At 36.7% G+C, this 20,641-nt stretch overlaps 2 protein-coding genes across 6 annotated transcripts in view; one reads left to right on the forward strand and one right to left on the reverse strand.

The window, feature by feature from the left end:
* Nup188 (nuclear pore complex protein Nup188) overlaps nt 1-20,641 on the reverse strand; it is an 86,524-nt gene that overhangs the window by 26,690 nt on the left and 39,193 nt on the right. The gene's annotated exons all lie outside the window — the stretch shown is intronic.
* Cmpy (crimpy) overlaps nt 1-20,641 on the forward strand; it is a 251,460-nt gene that overhangs the window by 18,632 nt on the left and 212,187 nt on the right. For all 5 annotated transcript variants that reach the window (XM_083081385.1, XM_083081387.1, XM_083081384.1 and 2 more), the window contains one exon: nt 18,637-18,864. In XM_083081385.1, the coding sequence (XP_082937511.1) occupies nt 18,637-18,864 (228 nt within the window). The remainder of the gene's footprint in view (nt 1-18,636; nt 18,865-20,641) is intronic.

Genomic DNA, 20,641 nt, shown 5'->3' on the forward strand with positions numbered 1-20,641 from the left:
TGAAAATTTGGCGCTGTCGGCAGTTAACAAATTACCGTAATATGTTGACTGCTTTGTATGCGAAACACATACGAAGATATTAAATGCGATCCTCGCGAATATGGAGGCACGCCGTTTAATATGTATTCCATAATTATCACGATCAAAAGTAGGTTATTTGACTTGCGTACGCATGTCGGATACATCCATTATACAATTGTAAATATGTCTAGCGGATCATTTGACATTCCGCATGAACAAGATTATTATGGAATATTTTCCGTGGGAACGATCACCCAAGTGTCATGTGCGAATGTCATAATGCGCACGCATTGAAAGAGACGTTGACAATATCCATTCGGTTAATATAGAATTTGTATTTGACGTGATTTCATAATTTTCATTCCGAATGCGATACGGAATATTGCTTGATTAGTCAATAATATCATTATTAGCTCGCGCAGCATTTAATTGATTAATACATTTTAATATTGTAAAAAGGATTAGAGAAATCTATCAATTAAATTCAATGCAATTAAATCAATTAAGAAATGAATCATCTTTAATTATACATTCCAGTGTGTTTCAATGCTGTAACAAACGTAAATAATTTATGAATCAATCCATTACTTAATTATTGTTTGTTTTTGTGTCATTTCTGTTATTTCTCGATCGACGAATCGCGTATTTCGTTTCCATCGGAATTTATTTGTACGCCGTGTACATTCGCTTATATTTATAAATTGCGACTTTAGTTCATCGTATGTCAGTATTGGTTTTTGATATGAATGAACATTATCAATTAACATTTATTAAATCGATTTCTATAACATGTGTCTCCAAATATAAAAGCATAATTTATCTTAATTGCGATGCCCTAGATAATATTGTGCACGAAAATCTCATATCTTGATTTAAGTAATCAAGAATTGCTATGATGAAAATGAAAAAAAGAAAAAAGGATCATTTTTAATTAACATCATGTTAACATAACCGTCTCTGTTATTTATATTTTTCATTATGGTATTTATAACGATATTATTAATAATTTTATAATAACTCGGTCAGAGAATAATGGGGTTCTTGAAAAAATTTTAGAATATAAATGAGTCGATTGTTAATGAAATATTTATACGCGATACGATAAATACAAATTGTCGAAGCGTTAACTTAATGTGTAACTTTTCAAATGTGGATAGACGAAGAGAGATGAGGCTATAAAGAAAACTGTGTTACGTGACATTTAAATAACACTTTATTAATGTACAACGAAGGATACTCTTGATGCGTTTTGCAATAATAGGAGCTCTATTGCAAAAAGAGTGTCATCGAAAGAGTTTCCTTGTGATTTATGCAACATGTAGAGAACGAATTTCTATGAAAAATGATGAGACTTTAACTCAGGTCCTCCACTATGTAAAGATTCGGCAAGACATTTTTGTTTAGACATATTTGTAAATTTCGTCGAGTTATATATTGCTCATAAATCCGAAGAAAACACTTCTCTTTATCGCTTTTCAACTCAGTTATATTTCTCTGATGATTTCCTTCTTCGAGAAACCTTCGAAAAATCATCGTTTGTCCCTGAATAGTGCCATTTCGTTTGATTTTGAATTCATACGAGATGGAGGATTACATCGATACATCGTTGAAGAAGTAGGCTTTCTTTTTCGGACGATGTCTTTGTAAAAAAGCTTCTCTCCTTAGTCGATAAGAGCCGAAATATTATTTCCTCTCCTTCCCTTCCCGAACAATTTCCTGAACACCGCGAGTTCGTTCGGTTGACAAGCGGTGAGAATCCGAGGGGAAGCAATCATTATCCTATGAAAGAACGCGAGGGAAGTCCATTGAAACGCGACAAGGTAGCTTCCACGATGCTATCGCAGAGAAATAGACACGGGGAAGGAAGACACGGGGGAAAAAGAGAGGGAAACGGCGAAGGTATCTGAACATTTACGGACCATTTCCTTTCTCGCCCGCCTCCTCATAATGACGTTATTGCCTTCTTGGGGGGTTGAATGGCGACGAAGAGCCCTATCTTCAAGTCGCTAACCGCGATCATTATTGGTTTTCGCTCGGTGCAGGCATGTAAATTCGCGGGAGTCAACATCGCGGTAAATGTCGCGATCTGTTTCACATCTTTTCGTGCGGCACTCGTGACAAATACGACGATCGGCTAGACCATGTTCTTTATTGCATCGGCAAATTTGCGTCTGAATGAATTCTCGTTCACTTGAGAAAAAATTTCCACATTTTTCGTAAGTCGAAAACGATACGCGCAATTTAAATAATAGACGGTCCCTATTTCCTGTATTTTATCTTTAGCTTCTTGATATTGAAAGCTATTGAATAAATTATGATGTGCTAAAATATGCGACTCATCTTTTGAAACAATTTTTATATATGCAACATTTTTCTATCTCTTGATATAAAATGATAGGAAGACAGGGAAAGTGATAACTTTTCTAAAAACTTAAAAATGAATTTTTTTCTTCATTAAAATTTGTATTTAATATTTTTAACAATACATTATATATATTTTCAAAATTAAAAATGTTATGACTAAAAGAAATTAAGATTTTCAGCGAATAGTGTTTTCGTGAAATTGTGAAAATTAATACCGTAAGACTGCGCTTCAAATATTTGATTATTATATAATCCATCTATTCGCAAAGCTTACACTTGATTTCGTCCGTTATGCTAAAATACGGCGATTAGAGAGCGAGTCAGAATTGTTCTCTTTTGCACTTTTCATCTTTTTACACTTTTGACTTTAAACATACGGGAGTGCTTTAAAATTTCCATGGTTACCAATGCTTGCACAGACTTTCGCAATATTAATCGAAGAGAAAAAGGCGTGGAAGAAAAATCAAGTCACTTCGATACTTTTAATATTAAAGTTACTTTTTTAATCTGTTTCATCTTTGTATCGCCACAAAAAATATTAAATCCGTATAACACATTGCTATTATGTAATAAAGTTGAAATAAATAGTAGGACCGTTTGTTTGTTCTTTATTAAAGTATCAGATACTTTGTTTTCTTTAATATGTGCGCGTCAATATTACGATTTTTTATGAAAATATTTAATTACAACTAATAAAAACAGTATGTCATTTTGTTTTGTTATCCAGAAAATATATTTCCGTCAAAGGAATTTCCATTTCGGTCGCGAAGTTGGAATTTAGATTGACGTAGGTCAGAAGACTCGCTCGTACATAACGCGCATTTTGAATTTTTTACAATATCATGAATGCATATGAAGTTGCTTTCCGCACAAATACGAAATTACATCTCTGACAATACATTATACTACAAAATAAAAGAAAATCTTCCATCCGACGCGTCTGCATCTGTCACCAAATACATTTCGCTTGATGATGCCGGTATTCGTCCAAGGATTAATCCTGCGAATTCGACTTAAATCTTCAGAGATGCAGAATGTAGACGTGTATTTTATACTCCCGACTTACGTATAGAAAGCAAAATTTGCGTTTCTCGGTCGCGGAATTAAAAATGGAATTATGTACAGCCGGGATGCAGTTCTACCTCGTGAAATATCGACGCGGCCGCGCTATCTCGGCTAAGCACACGTATATAAGGATATGTATACGTTTACCGAGTGGCAAGGTAATATCGGTAACGATTAGCCAACGCGAGTGCATAGATTTACAAGTATCGTCGACTCTCGAAAGCAAACTCTCCGCGAACAACACGCTCGCATAATAAATTAATAACATATATTACGTCACGGAGGTCAGCGTGTAATATTCACGCTGTGCTGCATCCAGCACTTCCCGGCTCGTCGGTTGCGAACCTTCTCGCACGTCTGTAGATTCAGCGAAGTGGATTACCCCCGGGCAGGAAAATGTACCAACTTTTACTTAGGCGTTAAACGGTTCTAATGCAAATCGCCGGGATACGGCGAAATGTGTGTAAAAGCTCGACGATGCTACGAGCAGTCGTATTTCCCTTCTTTACCGCGCGGTTTTATCTGGATGATATGAAAAAGTTAGTGTGCGCGCATTTTCCATTTTCAGATACTCTTATCTGAATGCTGATATTTTTAGCTCACTGGAGTTTGTAATAATTTTCATCTATATGCGTTTCTCTACGTTATCTTTTGCAAACGGTAATTTGCAGGCAAGATAATTTGGAGGTATTTCGTGATGTCTAAAATATATACACGTAAACTGTTTTGTGCTAGATAAAGAATGATTGATTTCCTGCTATTAAAATATTGTATTGCATATAAATTATTATTATATATATATATTATATATGCATATAAATTATTATTATATATATGCAGTAATTGTTACATTTGAAAAATGTACATATTTTTAGGCACATTTTGTAATCGGATGTTTATTTAAAATGTAATAAAAACAATAACAGAGGAATCAGGCGGGCTTTTAATTGTAATTTGCAATAATAATAATCCTCATAGGAATATAAATAGATTTATAGGCATTAAAATGAACAATTATGAGTTCTGCAAACGTCATTAAAATATCTTCTGTTAATATCCATAAACCTGAAAAATCTGCTGCAGAAACAATGCGCCATAACATTATATCATAATTTTATTATCTGTTAAATTTATGTGACATATATTCAGGGATATACGGAATACTCATTTAGTCCAGATCGCCCACGCATTCTCGCAATATACTATATTATTGGCATTATAAAAAGATACATCTAAAAGATGCATGATAAAGTAACGCAAAAACTTTCAGCTGTCATTTCTCGACGAGAAAATGAAGTTACTTATTTTAGCTAGTGTCAAAATTGATCCTCCTTAATTCCTGTTTTAATTCATTTGTTTCTTTCTTTTCTTTTCTTTTTTACGACGACGCTCGCGGAAACGAAGATTGTTATCGCGTCATCGATCGAGCGTAATTATGCGATTGCAAATGCGATGGCTGTATTAAAATTGTCAGTCCAGCCGGAAATGAGAGTGGATGGAATCCGGCTCGAGGCTATCACGATGAAAATCTTATTAGCGTCGTCGTGAGATTGTCGTTAATTGAGACGATTTCTAACCGAAACGTCGCGTCGTTCGATCTTTTTACGATGGTTGGGTACAAGAGAAGGCATATAAACGATCGTAAGAGCGCGAAATGACATGCACGCGGTGATATTTATTCCCTTGACTAGAGAGACGAGTTCGTATCGCGCAGTGAATTAAGGAGCAAGAATTTTATTCCTCTTTTTCTGTGCGGTAGAGACGATAAACATGATTGCAGGAAGTAAACTTGATTTTACTGGACAAAGGAATCGCGTCACGCGAATGCCTTTCCTGGTATGAAGAGACGTCGGAATAGCTCGACGATTGTATTTCGAGCAAACCTGCAACTTTTCCTATTAAATTGTATCTCGCGTGGAATTGCGTTGATTGTAGGCAGAGAGAGGTCTAACGGTGTGACGTCACGAGACTTGGTAATATAACTTCTGAGAGAGCGAGTTTAATCGTCTAATGTCATGTAAGAGGCAACTAAAACCACCCGCGCGAACACGCGTTTGAGTGATAAGACGCAAGACAAACAAAATACTCCAGTTATCGCAATTGCGGTACGTTAACGGCATTACATAAGATATGTCAAAAGTCACGTCTTTCTTGTCTAGAACATTTCACGGAAATTATGAGTAATTTTGTTTGTATTTACTTGAAATATCTTTGCTAAATGCATGCCGAGAAGCATATATATTTAATTTAATAAAACACGAGAAATTGTCGGAAATTTCGAGACGAAAAATAAATTTATTTTTATTAAAATACGATAATAATTCTTCAATAAATTCGTCGTTATTAATACACGTAGTTATTAATATGCGATTGATCGAAGCGGGAATATCAAACTCGAGATGAACGCAAAAAAGAGCTGCCGCGCGTTTCCGCAGATAGTTGCACCGACAAAAGATGTTGACCTAAAAACCGACGAAGCTCATAATGAATAAATACCAACTTTGCGTCAAGGAGAGTCGGAGTTGCCGTGTAATAAACGCGTCGGTGCTCATAAATATAAATATATAAATACATATATATATACATATATATATATATATATATATAACATATACATCATATTAATGATATATATGTTATATATGTAGATATTCGCATAAACTCATGCGACTCGTAAAGCACAAGCGTTCTAGCCGTTTTCCTCTGATCCTCTCCTTCATTGTGAGTCCCCGTGCTTTTATACTGCGAGAATTTCTGTCCCCCTTTTTTCATTCTTTTTTTCTCTTTCATACATCCAGCGGTAATTGTCGTGTGTAAAGAAAAAGCCGTGCATGGCCGCTTTTACGCGTGTTACCTTATCATAATCTCGCTATCTCTCCATTTCGGAGGAGATTCGCCGAGAAAAAATCTCGGCGCGCATACCGGTACAGAAAGAGCGACGTAGATATTTCCGTATGCGTGCTCACGGTATATGTATGAGCACAAGCACGCTCTCGACATGTTTTATGCAGCATTACAGGGGGTCCTCTTAAAACAAAGGTCTATCTCAGTTTTCTCTAAACTAATCATTTTGCTATAAAAGGGTAGCCGTAGCACAGAGCTTACGTGATATTCGTGGAAGATTAGAGAATAACTTCTCGTTAATAAAAGTAAAAATGAGAATAATATTTTTAAACGACGACTTGACTTAAAAAAGAAGACAAATTTTCTTTAAGCATACAAAATATATATTTTGTTGAAGGGAATGTGTTTGTAATTTGCGAATATTTTTTAATATTTTAAAAAAGCGAAAAAATTCACGATAAAAAGATACATCTTTTTCTGATAAAAGGACAATTTCAATTGTTGCCGCGGATCTTGCGTTTGTTGATCTCACGATGCGATATTCAATTGGCCGTAGTACGAGATAGACACACACATTTGCGGTGTCGGACGGTGTGCTTTGCTGAAATATTCATAAACAAAGCGATGGCTTGCGGTAAATCGGTTCGGCGTGTACCACGATATACTACCGGTGTTTATCGTTGCTTCCACAATTGGCGAGATTTGTTACGGCTCACGGGGAAATGGGCATTAATTAATTACCCCGGATGCATGAGAATTGATCGGCGAGTAGTGTCGAGTTGCGCTAAAAACGTATCGCATATATCGAAAATCAATCTTGTTTATTTATCATAGTTTTATTTAAATTAGTTACTTAAATTAATGTATCATAGCAAAGTTCTCGTAATAATTTATTTTTCCTTTTTTTATTTGGGATTCATGATATAAAGAGAATCTAATGAAAAGACTATTGATATCATCTTCAAATATATGTCAAACCTCTCTTTGTCAATATACATAAACTATTGAAGGTAGAAATTTATTTTATATATTTTTACGTAGATTTTAATCATCCAAAATAAATTATTATATCCTACATTTCAAGCATTACACGAGAATAATTAAACAATTGCGGGAGCGAAATTAATTTTATAATTTATTCGGCACAAATCCATTTTTGCAACAAACAGCTATCTGTATTTTTATTCATAATTGTAGACGCATATAACTGTATTCTGCAGAAAGAGGAGATAAAGAAAAACATTAAAGGGCAACGAAACAACGCGAAGGAAAATTAACTTTCGCGGCATAATGCATTACATCAAGGCAGACCGTTAAAATTTTATTCTTGTCGCTAACGTGCGATAACATTAAGCGGAGCCAATTTCGAGCATGACTGCGGGACGTAAGACGAACGACGAGGTTCCTCAAGCCAAGTTTCGATCGGCGAACGCACGATACGAGGACCCGGCTTAATCGACGATGTAGAAACGATCGTAAACTTCCGTGGACAATTTACGATTCGTTGCGAGTAAAGCCGGATATTCGATTTCCGCGGATGTAAAATTCGCGAAGGTCGCGCGGACGAAAATGGACGAATCCGCCGGTTGACTTTCGCAAGAGGCAAAGCTCATTTTGAAGACGAAATAGACCGACGAGGAGAGAAACCGGTTTCAGAACGACGCATACATATATGTGTTTTGCGCGAGACACGTAATAGCCACCGGTATAAACATCAGTTTCCGTGGGACGACACGTTTTGGCCTCTTTTATATAAAGATATTTTATATAAAAGACCCCTTATATAGGGATACATAACACCCTCGTCCTACATATTAATCTCGTATGAATCTATACGTGTCTTTTGCCGGACTTGGTGTGTGCGCGAGAAGTATGACACGTGTGAAACGATCATCACGTGCCGAGCGAAATACTTTTCAAGAGCCTTTAATTCTTTCTTTTTCCCGGCTTCATCGAACTTTCGTCGAGAAAGAAAATAAACTTGGTGTAAATCCGGTAAGAGCATCTTCTCCAGCGTGGATGATCATTTGGAGAGGTATTTGCCTAAGATTCCACTACTTTTATAACGCCAGCTCGAGAGCTCGGATAAAATCTTGGGTCGAAAGCCCACCGTGTAGTCGGGATTAACGCGAGTACGTGACTCGGGCGTGATCGAGTCTCGGCGAAGGCGTAGGTAACACACTACGTATTTTCCGGTGGGCGATTGTTGCCACGAGAGCTGTCGACTCGGCGCATTGGCAGACGGTTATATACACTGTTACGAGTACGCGAACGCCACTTTCTCAATGTCAAGCAACAAATCTCGAGAACTAGCCGTTTAAGTAGGTAGGTGGGTGGATGGAGTAAGCTACGTTTCCTCTCTACCAACGCACGACTCGCAGCCACGCGCATCGGTACACATCGGTATGTACGTGCACGTGGCAATACGTGTACGCGTGTACATTAGCAATGAGTGTACGCATAGATCACGGTTCCTCCTCACGTGTACACCCACATGAAGTACAGTACATGAAACTAGAAGCTCCGATATATAGCCATCGGGTTAGACCGAATACGTGAGCGCGATCGAATAGTAGCTATTCGAAGAGAAGACGTCGAGAGAGAGGAAGAAATGTGTAAGTACCCTTATTTCGCGTGACAAGACCACCACCACAACCACCATCGCCATCAACACTATCGCCGGAAAATACATGTACGTGGCTAGCTACGCCGACGGCATCGAAACCCATTATCGTTGTACGCCTCGTCGTCTTACGGGGAGTCTATAAACGGGCGAGAGAGAGTCGAGTAAATGTCGCGCGATAAATAACCGCCGCGATGCAAGGGAATGTTCGCTCCGCGATTGTACGCGGGAGGGTAAGTAAGTCGGTGGATTTTGCGGCGGCCGTGCGATAAGACGCGGATTGAAAAATTGAACCGACAGGAGAGCGCATAAATTCGGAGACGCGCAACAACCTTCCGGCACGCGCTCGCGAAGATAATGCATTCGGAGCGAGTTGATGCATCGTGAAATAGGCGATACGACGTCGCGATGAGTTGTGACCTTCTTTGCCAACGATTTGTTACCGTCATTTTTTTATTATCGCGACAATGATAGCGAAAGTGATGTGTAATCAACTAGCATTATGCGCGAATGTGGAATAATTTTGCATTGGTTCAAATTTTTGGGATAAATGTTTGGGGAATTAAACGAGAGATTTTTATATTCTTGATTCCATTTCCTGAATCGATTTCGGTTCAGCAGAGAGCCGCGACTTTTTAATCACGCGCATATCTCGAGTAACGCGTATTGTTAAGTTAAATGGTCACGTTCTTGACGTACACATATGCGTAGCGCGAGATAAAAAGCCATGCGGGGGATATGAAACCGGAAGTTGGAAGGGAAGTCAGTGGTTTATTTTGCCGTTGCAAACCGCAAAATACCGGGGCCACTATGTTACCACTGGTACATTACGTCGTATCCCGCAGGGCGATGTTGCAACGGTTGGAAAATCTATAAATGCGCCGCGGACTTGCATGTGTATCGCGCGGCATGTACTGTTTTAAGCTAAGGATTCGCTTTATATCCCGCAGGCGGACGGCGTACGCGGTGCATAAAGTACATCTCTTAGCTAGAGCGAAAGGGATTCTCCTTTGCCTCGAATTAAGCTCTTCTCAGTTCGTGAGGTGACGAGACGAGCAAACGTATGTCGCCAAAAAAAATCCTGTTTAATTTCCAGAAATATTTTCTTTCTCGCAGACAGGAACGCGGTCGCGTTGCTTTGTTAGGAATGTTAATTAAAAAATTTTATTCTCGCAGGCACATGTTTCAGCCCGACAATTGTTGTTGCATAGGTATTTTTAATGAAATACTCGATCTTTTTTTCAAATTGCCTTTCCACATCGTGGAGGAAACGGGTGCTCGTGTTTATTTAAGTGCTCTCAATTTCTAAAGTTTCGCGAATAAAAGGTAAATTAATGCTATGCGGTTGGATAGAGAACGAGAACTTTAAACTATATTTCATAAAAATATATACTAATATTTATCTAGAGCTCCATATAATTTAATAATTATCTTTAATTACTTCCCAAAACACATATTTACTCAATTAAATAAATTTACATTTCATACAGATACAAGTGATGTATATTCCAAATTTAGCGATGCAACCGGAATCGTTTTAATCGTTTTAATTAATATATAATTATCATTATTAAGACCAGTTTTGAAGCAGGAATGGAGATTTTATAAACATAATACGTTCGTTTTTAAGGATCTAATCACATTTCATTTCATATCATAATAGATAGCTCGCTGAATACGTATGCATACACAGTAAAAAATAAAATGTTAATTATAACACTTTTCACATGTCATAGAAAGTCCACTCTAAATCTTAAGTTAAAATAATTCATTCGTCGTTACTTATTGACAAACTAAAAATGTTAAATAATTGACACAATACATTTATTTTTGTTATTGTGACTTTAAGTGTAATGTAAAAATAACATAGAAATTAATTAAAAATTACATGAAAAAAATAGTTAAAATAATTCGTAAGAAACGTTGAGGACATTAACATGTAATAGTAATTATTTTAACTTAAATTATTTGTAATAGAAACATTTGATTTTAGTAAATTTGATTATTTTTGCATGTTAAAGTTTAAGATTATTTAAGATTCGCTTTAACTTTTCTTAGAATGTTAAACTGACTTTGAGACATATTGATTGTTTAAAATGATTATGTTAAAAATACTCAAAATATTCCATTTCTAAGAGACATATACAAAGTGTTAAGTTATGAAATTGACACAAATGTAACACACGAAAACGTTATAAAAATAATAACATATAGGTTGTATGTTAATTTTACATTGAAGTACTGATCAAAACGTGGTAACACAAAAAAATTTTAACATATGGACGCAATTTTGTACTGTGTATGTGTGCGTGTGCAATCGATTGGCTGTTTTATATCACGTGTATCGTTGGCGCTCCAAGCTGTGCCGTATTATACTGCTGTATTACGTTTTTGCGCGCATGTGTGCGATAGTTATAGTCGGTTCGTGAACTGGCAAGAGACATGGGATGCGACGTGACGCATATGGGACGTTACAGCAACAGCGTGCACGCGCGGCAGAAAAGGGAGGGATGGCAGGAGGAGGAGGAGGAGGAATAGTCCGTATGTGCATCCGGATGGATTGCCGGGATAAATCTGATAGGACGCTGATAGGCCAGTGGCAAAACGGGACAAACTGCAATTTTGTCGCGAAAGCGTCGTAAAAGCGTATAGGATTCAGTCGATACAGTTGTGAGTGAAAAAAATGCGAGCAATCTTCGCATGAATGCACCGCTGTGCATCGAATATCAAGGACAATATTTGGAATTTATGGAATATTAACATACACTCTTTCCTGTTTTCTAAACTATATTCAAGTTCGTTCTGTGTGTGTATATTATGTATGCATTGAAGAGTGAAAAATAGAGTGGGATTAAAAATAAATAACGAGTTATATTCTTCGGTAAATTAATCTGAAAACAAATTTGCTGTGACAGATATATATTAGAAATGTTGTATGATAAAATAGCATTTTGCAAAAAAATGTGAAACCTCTGAAAAATGCTTGGAATCCATTATTCGGGCATCCATTAAAAATTGGAGCATATATATAATACAAGAAATAGTTATACATGCATACATACAGCGAATATATAACCATGTAACAAATCATATGTGACCTACTTTGCAAAATAATTGTATCAGATGTCTCACATTGGTTCTGTTCTCCATTTCGATTACAAATGCATAATTTTTTTATCGTTTTATATTGTCACATTAAATATTTTAACAGCTATTATTAAAATAATTACTGATTAAAAGATCCGTAACAGGTGGATAAGTATATGCTTGCAGAGAGGTTCATTAGGATTGTCATTTGTAACCGAACAGAGTGTCTTGTTGCAGCATTTTTTGCGTTGTTTGACCACGCGCGATAATGAAAATCCTGCGAAACCCGATAGAAATCACTGAAATCCGATAATGCTCTCAGAAAATCGATGGATGGTTATAATGATAGGAATTAGCGTGGATAGTTACCATTTAATGACGATTTCGCGATGGTTGAATCTCGCAAAATTACGCTCGTAGGTAAACCTCGATTTCGGCCAGTTAATTAGGATGCAACGCTCTAGTTTCCCGGAGAGGATCTCGACGTCCGCATTCGCGAAAATCATACTGAACATTGATATTCGAATAAACGCTGATTAGCCGAAATTCTCGGTTAACGAACTTTTAAGATTGAAAAACTTTTCGCTCGAGGAAAAACTCGAGAATACAATATCGTGTTTATTTCTGTTAATCGCTTGAAAAAACTTGCTAAATGATTCCGTAAAAATAATCGACATTAATTGGATATTTTCCAAAAATTCATGCTCCCAAATTTACCGCGTAAGAAATGTGAAAATAAAACATGTTACCCGCACGTTAGTGTCTTTTATCTCGTTTGTTTTTATCTCTGTCAAAACGGCACGAATTGTTCAGCCGCTTTCAAGCGCGTTTACAACGTTTGGATAAAAAATTGAAAAAGAGACTTCACATAGAGAAAAATGTCACGCTTTATATTATATATGCTTGGCGATGTGTTACATCGAGACGAAATGAATATCTACCTGCAAAATGTATTTGCAAACTGATAGTACTGGCATAGAGGAGAAAGCATAACCGCTCTGTGTACCGAAACTTTGAACAAAAATTCTATTGGCAGGGATAGCTGTGGAATTATATAGAAGAAGACAATCACGAATGTAAATACGAGTATGTTGAAATATAGAATTCCGGTGTTTGTTTGTGCTTTCGTGAATGTAATTCATTTTTCAAGCTATAACAACTGTATCGCTTTACGAGTTAGACAGAACATGTATATCACAAATCGTACAATCGACTGTACGCGATATAAAATTTATTTTACCAATTAAAAAAACGTGTAATTCTTATCTAAAATATAAATATATTTTATATATGATATTATTTCGATCACATAATTATATACATGTATAACCTTATATTTTAATCATAGTACATAATTATTCCGTTAATGCGCTTATATTATGTATTATTTGATTGCGATATAGACGTAAATTTGCATACATTGAGCAGACTTTTAATATTTCATTAGCACTAAATAGTGCAACAGATTGAGTTTGCAAAAGCCGCGCTTCCATTCATTATAGAGCTCTTAGTTTACTTTTGTAAACCAATTCGATTCACTGAAAGCTTATGTAGTACCTACTTTATCGTGAAAATAATTCTGTAAATATTGATCACTCGATGCAATGCGCGACGTAATCATTGCGTTTGAGAAAAAATAAAATCAAACACTCGCAAGTACTTGAGAGAGCGCAAGTCATGCACTGTCAAAAGTATATATGCATACGTATACGAGATATACCGTTTTCATCGACACAACGAGGTCGTGTCGCGTATCCATTAAACGTACCATAATTTTCTCGAGTATCATACGCATACTACAGAAACAACTGTCACCCGCACGAGAGTTTCTCTCTCTCTCTCTCTCTCTGTGTTTTTTCTTTTTATCTTTCTCTTATTTTTTTACCCGCTTCGTTCTCGTGCTTGGAAAAACAGATTTTCCCTTTTTCTCGACTAAAATACACAAGCGCGCATATGGCGTTATATATTGAGACAGATTTATTTATTTTTTATTTGTAGAGAAATATTAAAATTATTAAAAACGCAAATCTTTACAATATTGTGACTTGAATGAGTCCAAAATAATTTATATTCCATCTTTAATTTAGATAAAAGAGAAGAGAAGAGTAAAACTATTTTTTAAAACTATTTTTTAAAACTATTTTCGACAACTTTTATCTTATTAATGAGAACGGAATAATTTCGAAAAAAGTTTAAATAATACATGGAATGTGTCATACTTCTTTAAATTTTTTTATTATTTCAGTTTATTGGATTATTTCTAAAGTTATGGAACTTGTGGCATTCGAGGATTCTCGAGATCCAATTTAACGAGATAGATGTAGCCTCAGACAAATACCGAAATGCGAGGATGTCACGGGGTCAAGTAATCTCGAGATCCACGTTATGTTTCTGATCGCGAACGCGCTCGAACAACTTCCACCGACTTTATGTTCCGCGTTGCAACACGAGAAAATATTGAAGCCGAATATCCACGTTTTAGGACTACTCGCATTCAGTCTATGAATCTTTTATTTCTACTTTAAGGCCTCGATGACACAGGATGTACTTGTACTCTCAGGAAAATGAGGAGATCTAAAAATAATAAAAATATGTTTTTATCAGCAAAAATATCCGGAAGCTGGTTTTACGATCCGATTCGACGTGATCGTTAAAGGAAAATTGCGCAACTCTATCACACGTGCAAGAAGCGTAAAACTAAAGAAAGTAATGTCGATATATCCGGTTTTCGCGTAAACTCGAAACATAATTTTCAGCGCAAATAATCGTTTTACTTGTACGCGAAGACTTGAAAAATTATAATATCAATATTTTTCATCTGTTTATATGACCTATTACAGTGTAAGCGACATACAAAATTTCATTATTTTCGCATAACAGTTGCTGTTGTATATACATTATTATACATGTAAAAAATATAAGTATATTCGAGCAAAAGAGTAAATGATCGTCACGTAAAAGGGCACATTCTGGCGTCATCCTTCCGCGTTACGTTATGCAGATGAGGTTTGTAAAAAATCTAGGGATGTATCCCAGAGTAATTTCGTCCTCTTCTGGTGGCGCATGATTTTTTATCGCCCTTAATACATCCACGGTTGGTTGATTAAGCCGCTCTCTTCGTCGGTGAAGTTACTTAGCCGGCGATGGGATGAAAGACGTCGTTATTTTTCGTAACTTCGTTTACTTTGGAAATCTGCATTTCGCCGTGCATCACGTAAAACTGTAATGTAACTAAATGGTCCGCGCAGCAACCGTATAAACTCGCGTGTCACTCGTGTAATGAGCGTATAAAATATTTCATTATTATACGCTTGTTACGCTGTTGCGGCAATATTTCAGCAACGGGTTTACGGCGGTTTAACTGATTTGAAACATATATATATTACATTATAATTATCGAAAATTAATGCATTATAAATCTGCGTGAAATACGCATTTATTTATCAATCAATGTTATTTTCCCCATATCATCACAGATTTATTAATTAATGCGTTGATTATTTTGTAGTTAAAAAAGAGAGATATTGGGATAAAATGTTTTTACATTAAGTCTGAATATACTGCCTTAATATTCCTTGTTCTAATGTTTACTCACATATTGCAATAATAATAATTAATATATATTATGTACAAAATATGCTTATTTTTTTGAATTACATAAATTGAGCTTATTAACCAGATATAAGAGAAAGTTGGATCATCTGAAATTAAAAAAAATCCTGTTTTTTTTTTTAGAAAAATGCTGTCTTTATTTTATTTGAAACAAAAATAGTAGAATAAGAAATAACAAATTAATATTAGTATTAATTAAGATTTTTTATGTGCGTGCGTCGATGCGAAAGTAATCTGTTAGAAATCTATATATGTATTTTCCTATAAACTCCCTCCGTGTTCTTCAAAGATAATTTGATGAGAGAAACATAAGTGTCGCGCACATTGATGATTTAACGAAGTGGCTAACAATTTAACGGGTTACTAACTGGGACAAGAGATCAAACACATCTCCACGTAAGCCACAATGCAACGGTAATGCATTCTGACTTCTCGAATTTCGCGTCGCTATTCCGGAAGGATCGACGACGTAATGTACATAAAAGCGGAAATGTGCATCCCGAACGGTCACGGCCAATTGATCCTCACATGCACAGTCCATTAGCTCGAAATAAATCCGCGTAAAAAGTGGCTACTCAATGTTCTATTTTTTCATTAAATAACATTCTTTATAAAAAGAAGATTTAATTAATAAATGCTTTCAAGGAAAATAATTGATCGCCTTTTTAATAAGAAGATTTGTAATTACATATTTATGCAATTATGAGTATATTCTTACGCAAGACAGTTTTATCTTCGATATGCAATCGATCTTTTATCTAAATGGTATAAATGTAACATGGTATAAATTTTACCTAAATGATATAAATGTAACATGTGTAAATTAAATTAACACCAATTTTTGATATTGCTTGTGCAATATAGAAAGTGAGGTGAAAAAAGATCCTCGGCGAGGTAAAATTATAAGCGATAAAAAAGACTACGTGACCGAGTTAAATTTATAAAATACAAGTTCAAATTCGAATAGTTGAAGAGCAAATTTACTTAATGATTGATACGAATTATAGCGGTAATTTCTAATAGCATTATTTCGAAGACGAAGCGGAATTCCGCGGTGAACCTGGCCACGTCCGGTCGCTTTAGCCCATCCTTGGAATACTTTCTCGCGCGATACTATCCTCGGTTCTCTTAATCGAATACCGCCGCGGTTCGGTTGCGTTCTCGGCTTGCGAACTCGCAGCGTATATCTGGCCCTGCTAGTGGGCAATTAGACGGGAGCGCATTCCCAGCCATTAGCTCGAAATGAATTCGCATTTAGCACGGCCCAGAGGGCAAACCGATCGGCAAATTCGATTTTCTCCGCGCAGACCGTCTGTAGATTATTAAACTTATCGATCGAAACGCGGCACGGTCGAAGGCGTGGGAGGCGATGCGGGAAGGTCATCGTGGCCACGGAGATCAGGTTATCACGATAGGTCGTAATCGCCCTTCGTGTCCGACAACTCGGCCTCGATTTACCATCCGGTTGGTTGATCGTTCCGTTTCCGTTTCTGTCCACTCTATCGCGCTTCTATTTCTTTTTTCTCCTTCCACGGAGTTATTTTGCGCGAACGGTGAAAATTAACTGCTGTCATTTCTCTTTAAAGTACCGACGACGCCCACGCTCTCTTTCTCGCTCTCCTTGTTCCTCTCAGTTATACTGTAATACGCGGCTAGTATAGCGAGCGCAATTGAATTCGAATTGTCGTCCAGGTACACACCATGTCTCATTAGGCGACCGCATTATACTCCCTCGGGTATATCAACGGAACTCTCTCCGTCCTGATCCGACGACGACAATGAGCTATGTATGCACGATGCCTGGCGATGTTGACGATCTTGTAATTGCGCCGTTATCGATGCTCGATTCGCTTCGCCGTTGAATTCGCTACGGATATTGGAATGATTCTGGAATTTTTCCCGCGTCGTTATTGCACTTTACAAATTCCAATGTAAAATTCCTCGCACACATTGCTTCGCTCACCTTGCGTGGAATTTTTCAATACGATGCCTGCGTAGTTGGATAAATCCGGATTATGATAAGCCATTATCGATCAAATCGGTAGATTCGAATGTATGAACTATGCGCACTTACAACGTAGGCAAAAATGCACTTTTTTTCTGAAAGAGATATGAGCTCTCGCATCGATCGATACAATATGCAAATTTTTCGAATGTTATTTATCGGCGATCGCGTAATCGCGATAGGAATCGGTTTTTCAATTTCACCGTTTGACGCGTGTAATAATAATCTGCCGATGACGGTGCATCGCTATCATGGTGCGAAATTAACTCGATTGCTTGGCATTTCGTGACAAGCGTGCTTATAACATGCGGGCCGATAGCAAACATCAAACGTAAATACGTCGTTTATATTTCCACTTACGCATGCCGAAAATTACATCGTTCGCCAAAGTTTAATCGCGAAAAAGGAAATATCACGTAGATATTAGGCCGATAAATAATAAAGCTGCACAGTCATTACTGCATATTGTATGATAAAATCACAAAACGGTCGCGCGATTTTCTATTCATCGAGTTCTAGGATCTCAAATTATATTTTACGAACGTTGCAAATTAATTTATTATAACTATTGTTATCAATATTGACGCGATAATAATTAAAATCATATTAATCTTTTTTCATGTCTTTTTACTTATCTTCTGTCTCATACAATGAGATTCCGATTCGCTTTCTTTACTTGTTCACGTAGTCAGATATATCGGTAATTTGGCTCTAAAAATACAAAAGCCCACTCCAATAGAGTTTATAATTCATAATTAAAATATATATTATATATATTAAATATATATTAAATATATTAAATATATTAAATATATTAAATATATTAAATATATTAAATATATTAAATATATTAAATATATTAAATATATTAAATATATTAAATATATATTAAAAAATATATATTATAATATATATTAAAATATATGTGAAAAGAGCGATTCAATAATTCGAAAGTTAGTTAAAAAAAATAACTTATTCGTAGTCACGTGTTATCTGGTGTGATTATATTTTTCAGAAATCCCAGGCAGATGGAGGAGGCACTGTCCGCACGGGCCGATGATGTCGGGTCCCGGCTGCAACCTGGTCGGCGAGGGAACCACATCGGCCGAGACCGGAAGTGCAGCGGCCGCCGGCAAATGCGTTTGCGGTCCGTCGGTGCCCTGGTGCCCGGGTGAGCCGCGGCCGTACATGTACGCGACGCGGCACGAGTGCAAGCTTAATTTGGAGGCGAAAATTGCTTACGGTAGGACGCATTCATTCCATATGCGAGATGTATGCCCCGTGATATGTATGGCGATGCTGCTCGTGCACGCGAGATTCGCTGCGCGATTCGCGAAGGGAGCGGGAACCGCTGCGGCGGCGCGATAACGCGCGTCAAAGCGCACTAATGGCAAAATTAATTTCACGCCCGATTCGTCAAACGTGAATTACACCCGTCTATCGGAAGGGAATCGGTCGTAATGTGCGTATAACGCGGAGCTATCAATTTTAATTATCCCCCTCTGTGTCAGTATCAGTACACGGGAGGCTTGTGTAATCGGTGAGAGGCTTGTGTGTATATCACACGTAACAATTTGTTCCGATCCATTGCGTCCCTTTGGAAACGCGGAGATTGATGATTGTGCTGTTAGACAGAATAATCATATGAATCAGCAGAGATAAAAACTTGATGTCCCAATTCACGTTTATAATTGTGCGATAAGAATGATAAAAATTCTAGCCTCTCTTTCCTTTTTATAGAATCGTAAAAGAATAACTGCTATAATTGGATCTCATAAAAGACTTTTATGTTTCTGAAAACGAAGAAAAATGTCTTTTAGTCGCATCCATTCCCTCGATTGTGCCGGAAGAAACGAAGGCGGTCTGTACGTCTGGTTGTTTATCGTGTTCTTAAGTATCTGCGACCGCATAAATTCCTTGGCATGTTCCTTCTGAATGGACAGTATTCATACCGTATATATATAAATTTATGAACTGATTGCGAAAATATTCTCGACAAACATCGCCTGTGAGTTATGTCAATATGCAATACGCAAATATCAATGTTTATTTATTATTATTCTTTTACTTTCTCAAAATTGCCACAAAGTTGTCATTTGCTCTATCGCGTCGTTTATCTATCCATCGAGTGTGTACGACATCTTGCGATAAAAATCGATGATGTGACAAGATCGATTTCGCGTAAAAAGGAACGATGACGAAGTGTCAAGGAATTTGCACCACGATGTCATCCGTCGTTTCCTAATGAGTCAGAGATAGAAATCGTCGTGCGAATGTTTTGTGACATCGTGCACTTGTAATAATTAAATAAAATTTTTGAGTCATGAATATTATTACCGAATAAACATTTATCCAGGCCGTGAACAAAAATTTACCCGGCGCCGTCTGTTTTAAAGTCAAACTGCTGTCGCTTTTAATGCATCGCGAACGATTTATTGGACTTTTGCGATTTCACCGACGCTGTTAACGGCAAATAATTATGACCGTCTATTTGTTTTGTTACTGATATTTTTTTTATACAGATCATATATTTGTTAGGAGAACATTTTGTCTCTTTCTTTCTTCTTTTTTATAAATTTCTACATGGCATTTTTTTAAAGAATGTTTAAATGAAGCTTGATTTTTCGAATGAACTTTGCTTGGAAGATGAACTTTGTTTATTGCTTTCATATGCTACAAATAAAATAAAAAGTGATCGCGATTGGGAACGAAGAAGTTGAGAATTGACAATCATCATGTGGATCGTATAGTCATATTATCCGATATTAATCACTATTTTTATCATTGCTCGTTACTGCAGAAGAACTTTGCAGTCTTTTCGCAGCCCCTTTACTGTCTCTCCTCTCGTCAGCGCGCAGACAATGTCCGAGTACGGATGAAAAAGAGAAACAGTAGCGAGACGAATGAAGTACGTGCGAAACTATGTCGGGCGCGCAAACGACGGCTCGGTGTTAATGAAAAGAAAACACAAATAGTGACGGAGGTGAGGACAACGGCTAAGAAAAATGGAAAAGCCAGAC

This window comes from Camponotus vicinus, unplaced genomic scaffold, assembly GCF_025532165.1.
Source record: "Camponotus vicinus isolate PSW18456_S1 unplaced genomic scaffold, iyCamVici1.0 SCAF_11, whole genome shotgun sequence".
Classification (NCBI taxonomy): Eukaryota; Metazoa; Arthropoda; class Insecta; order Hymenoptera; family Formicidae; genus Camponotus; species Camponotus vicinus.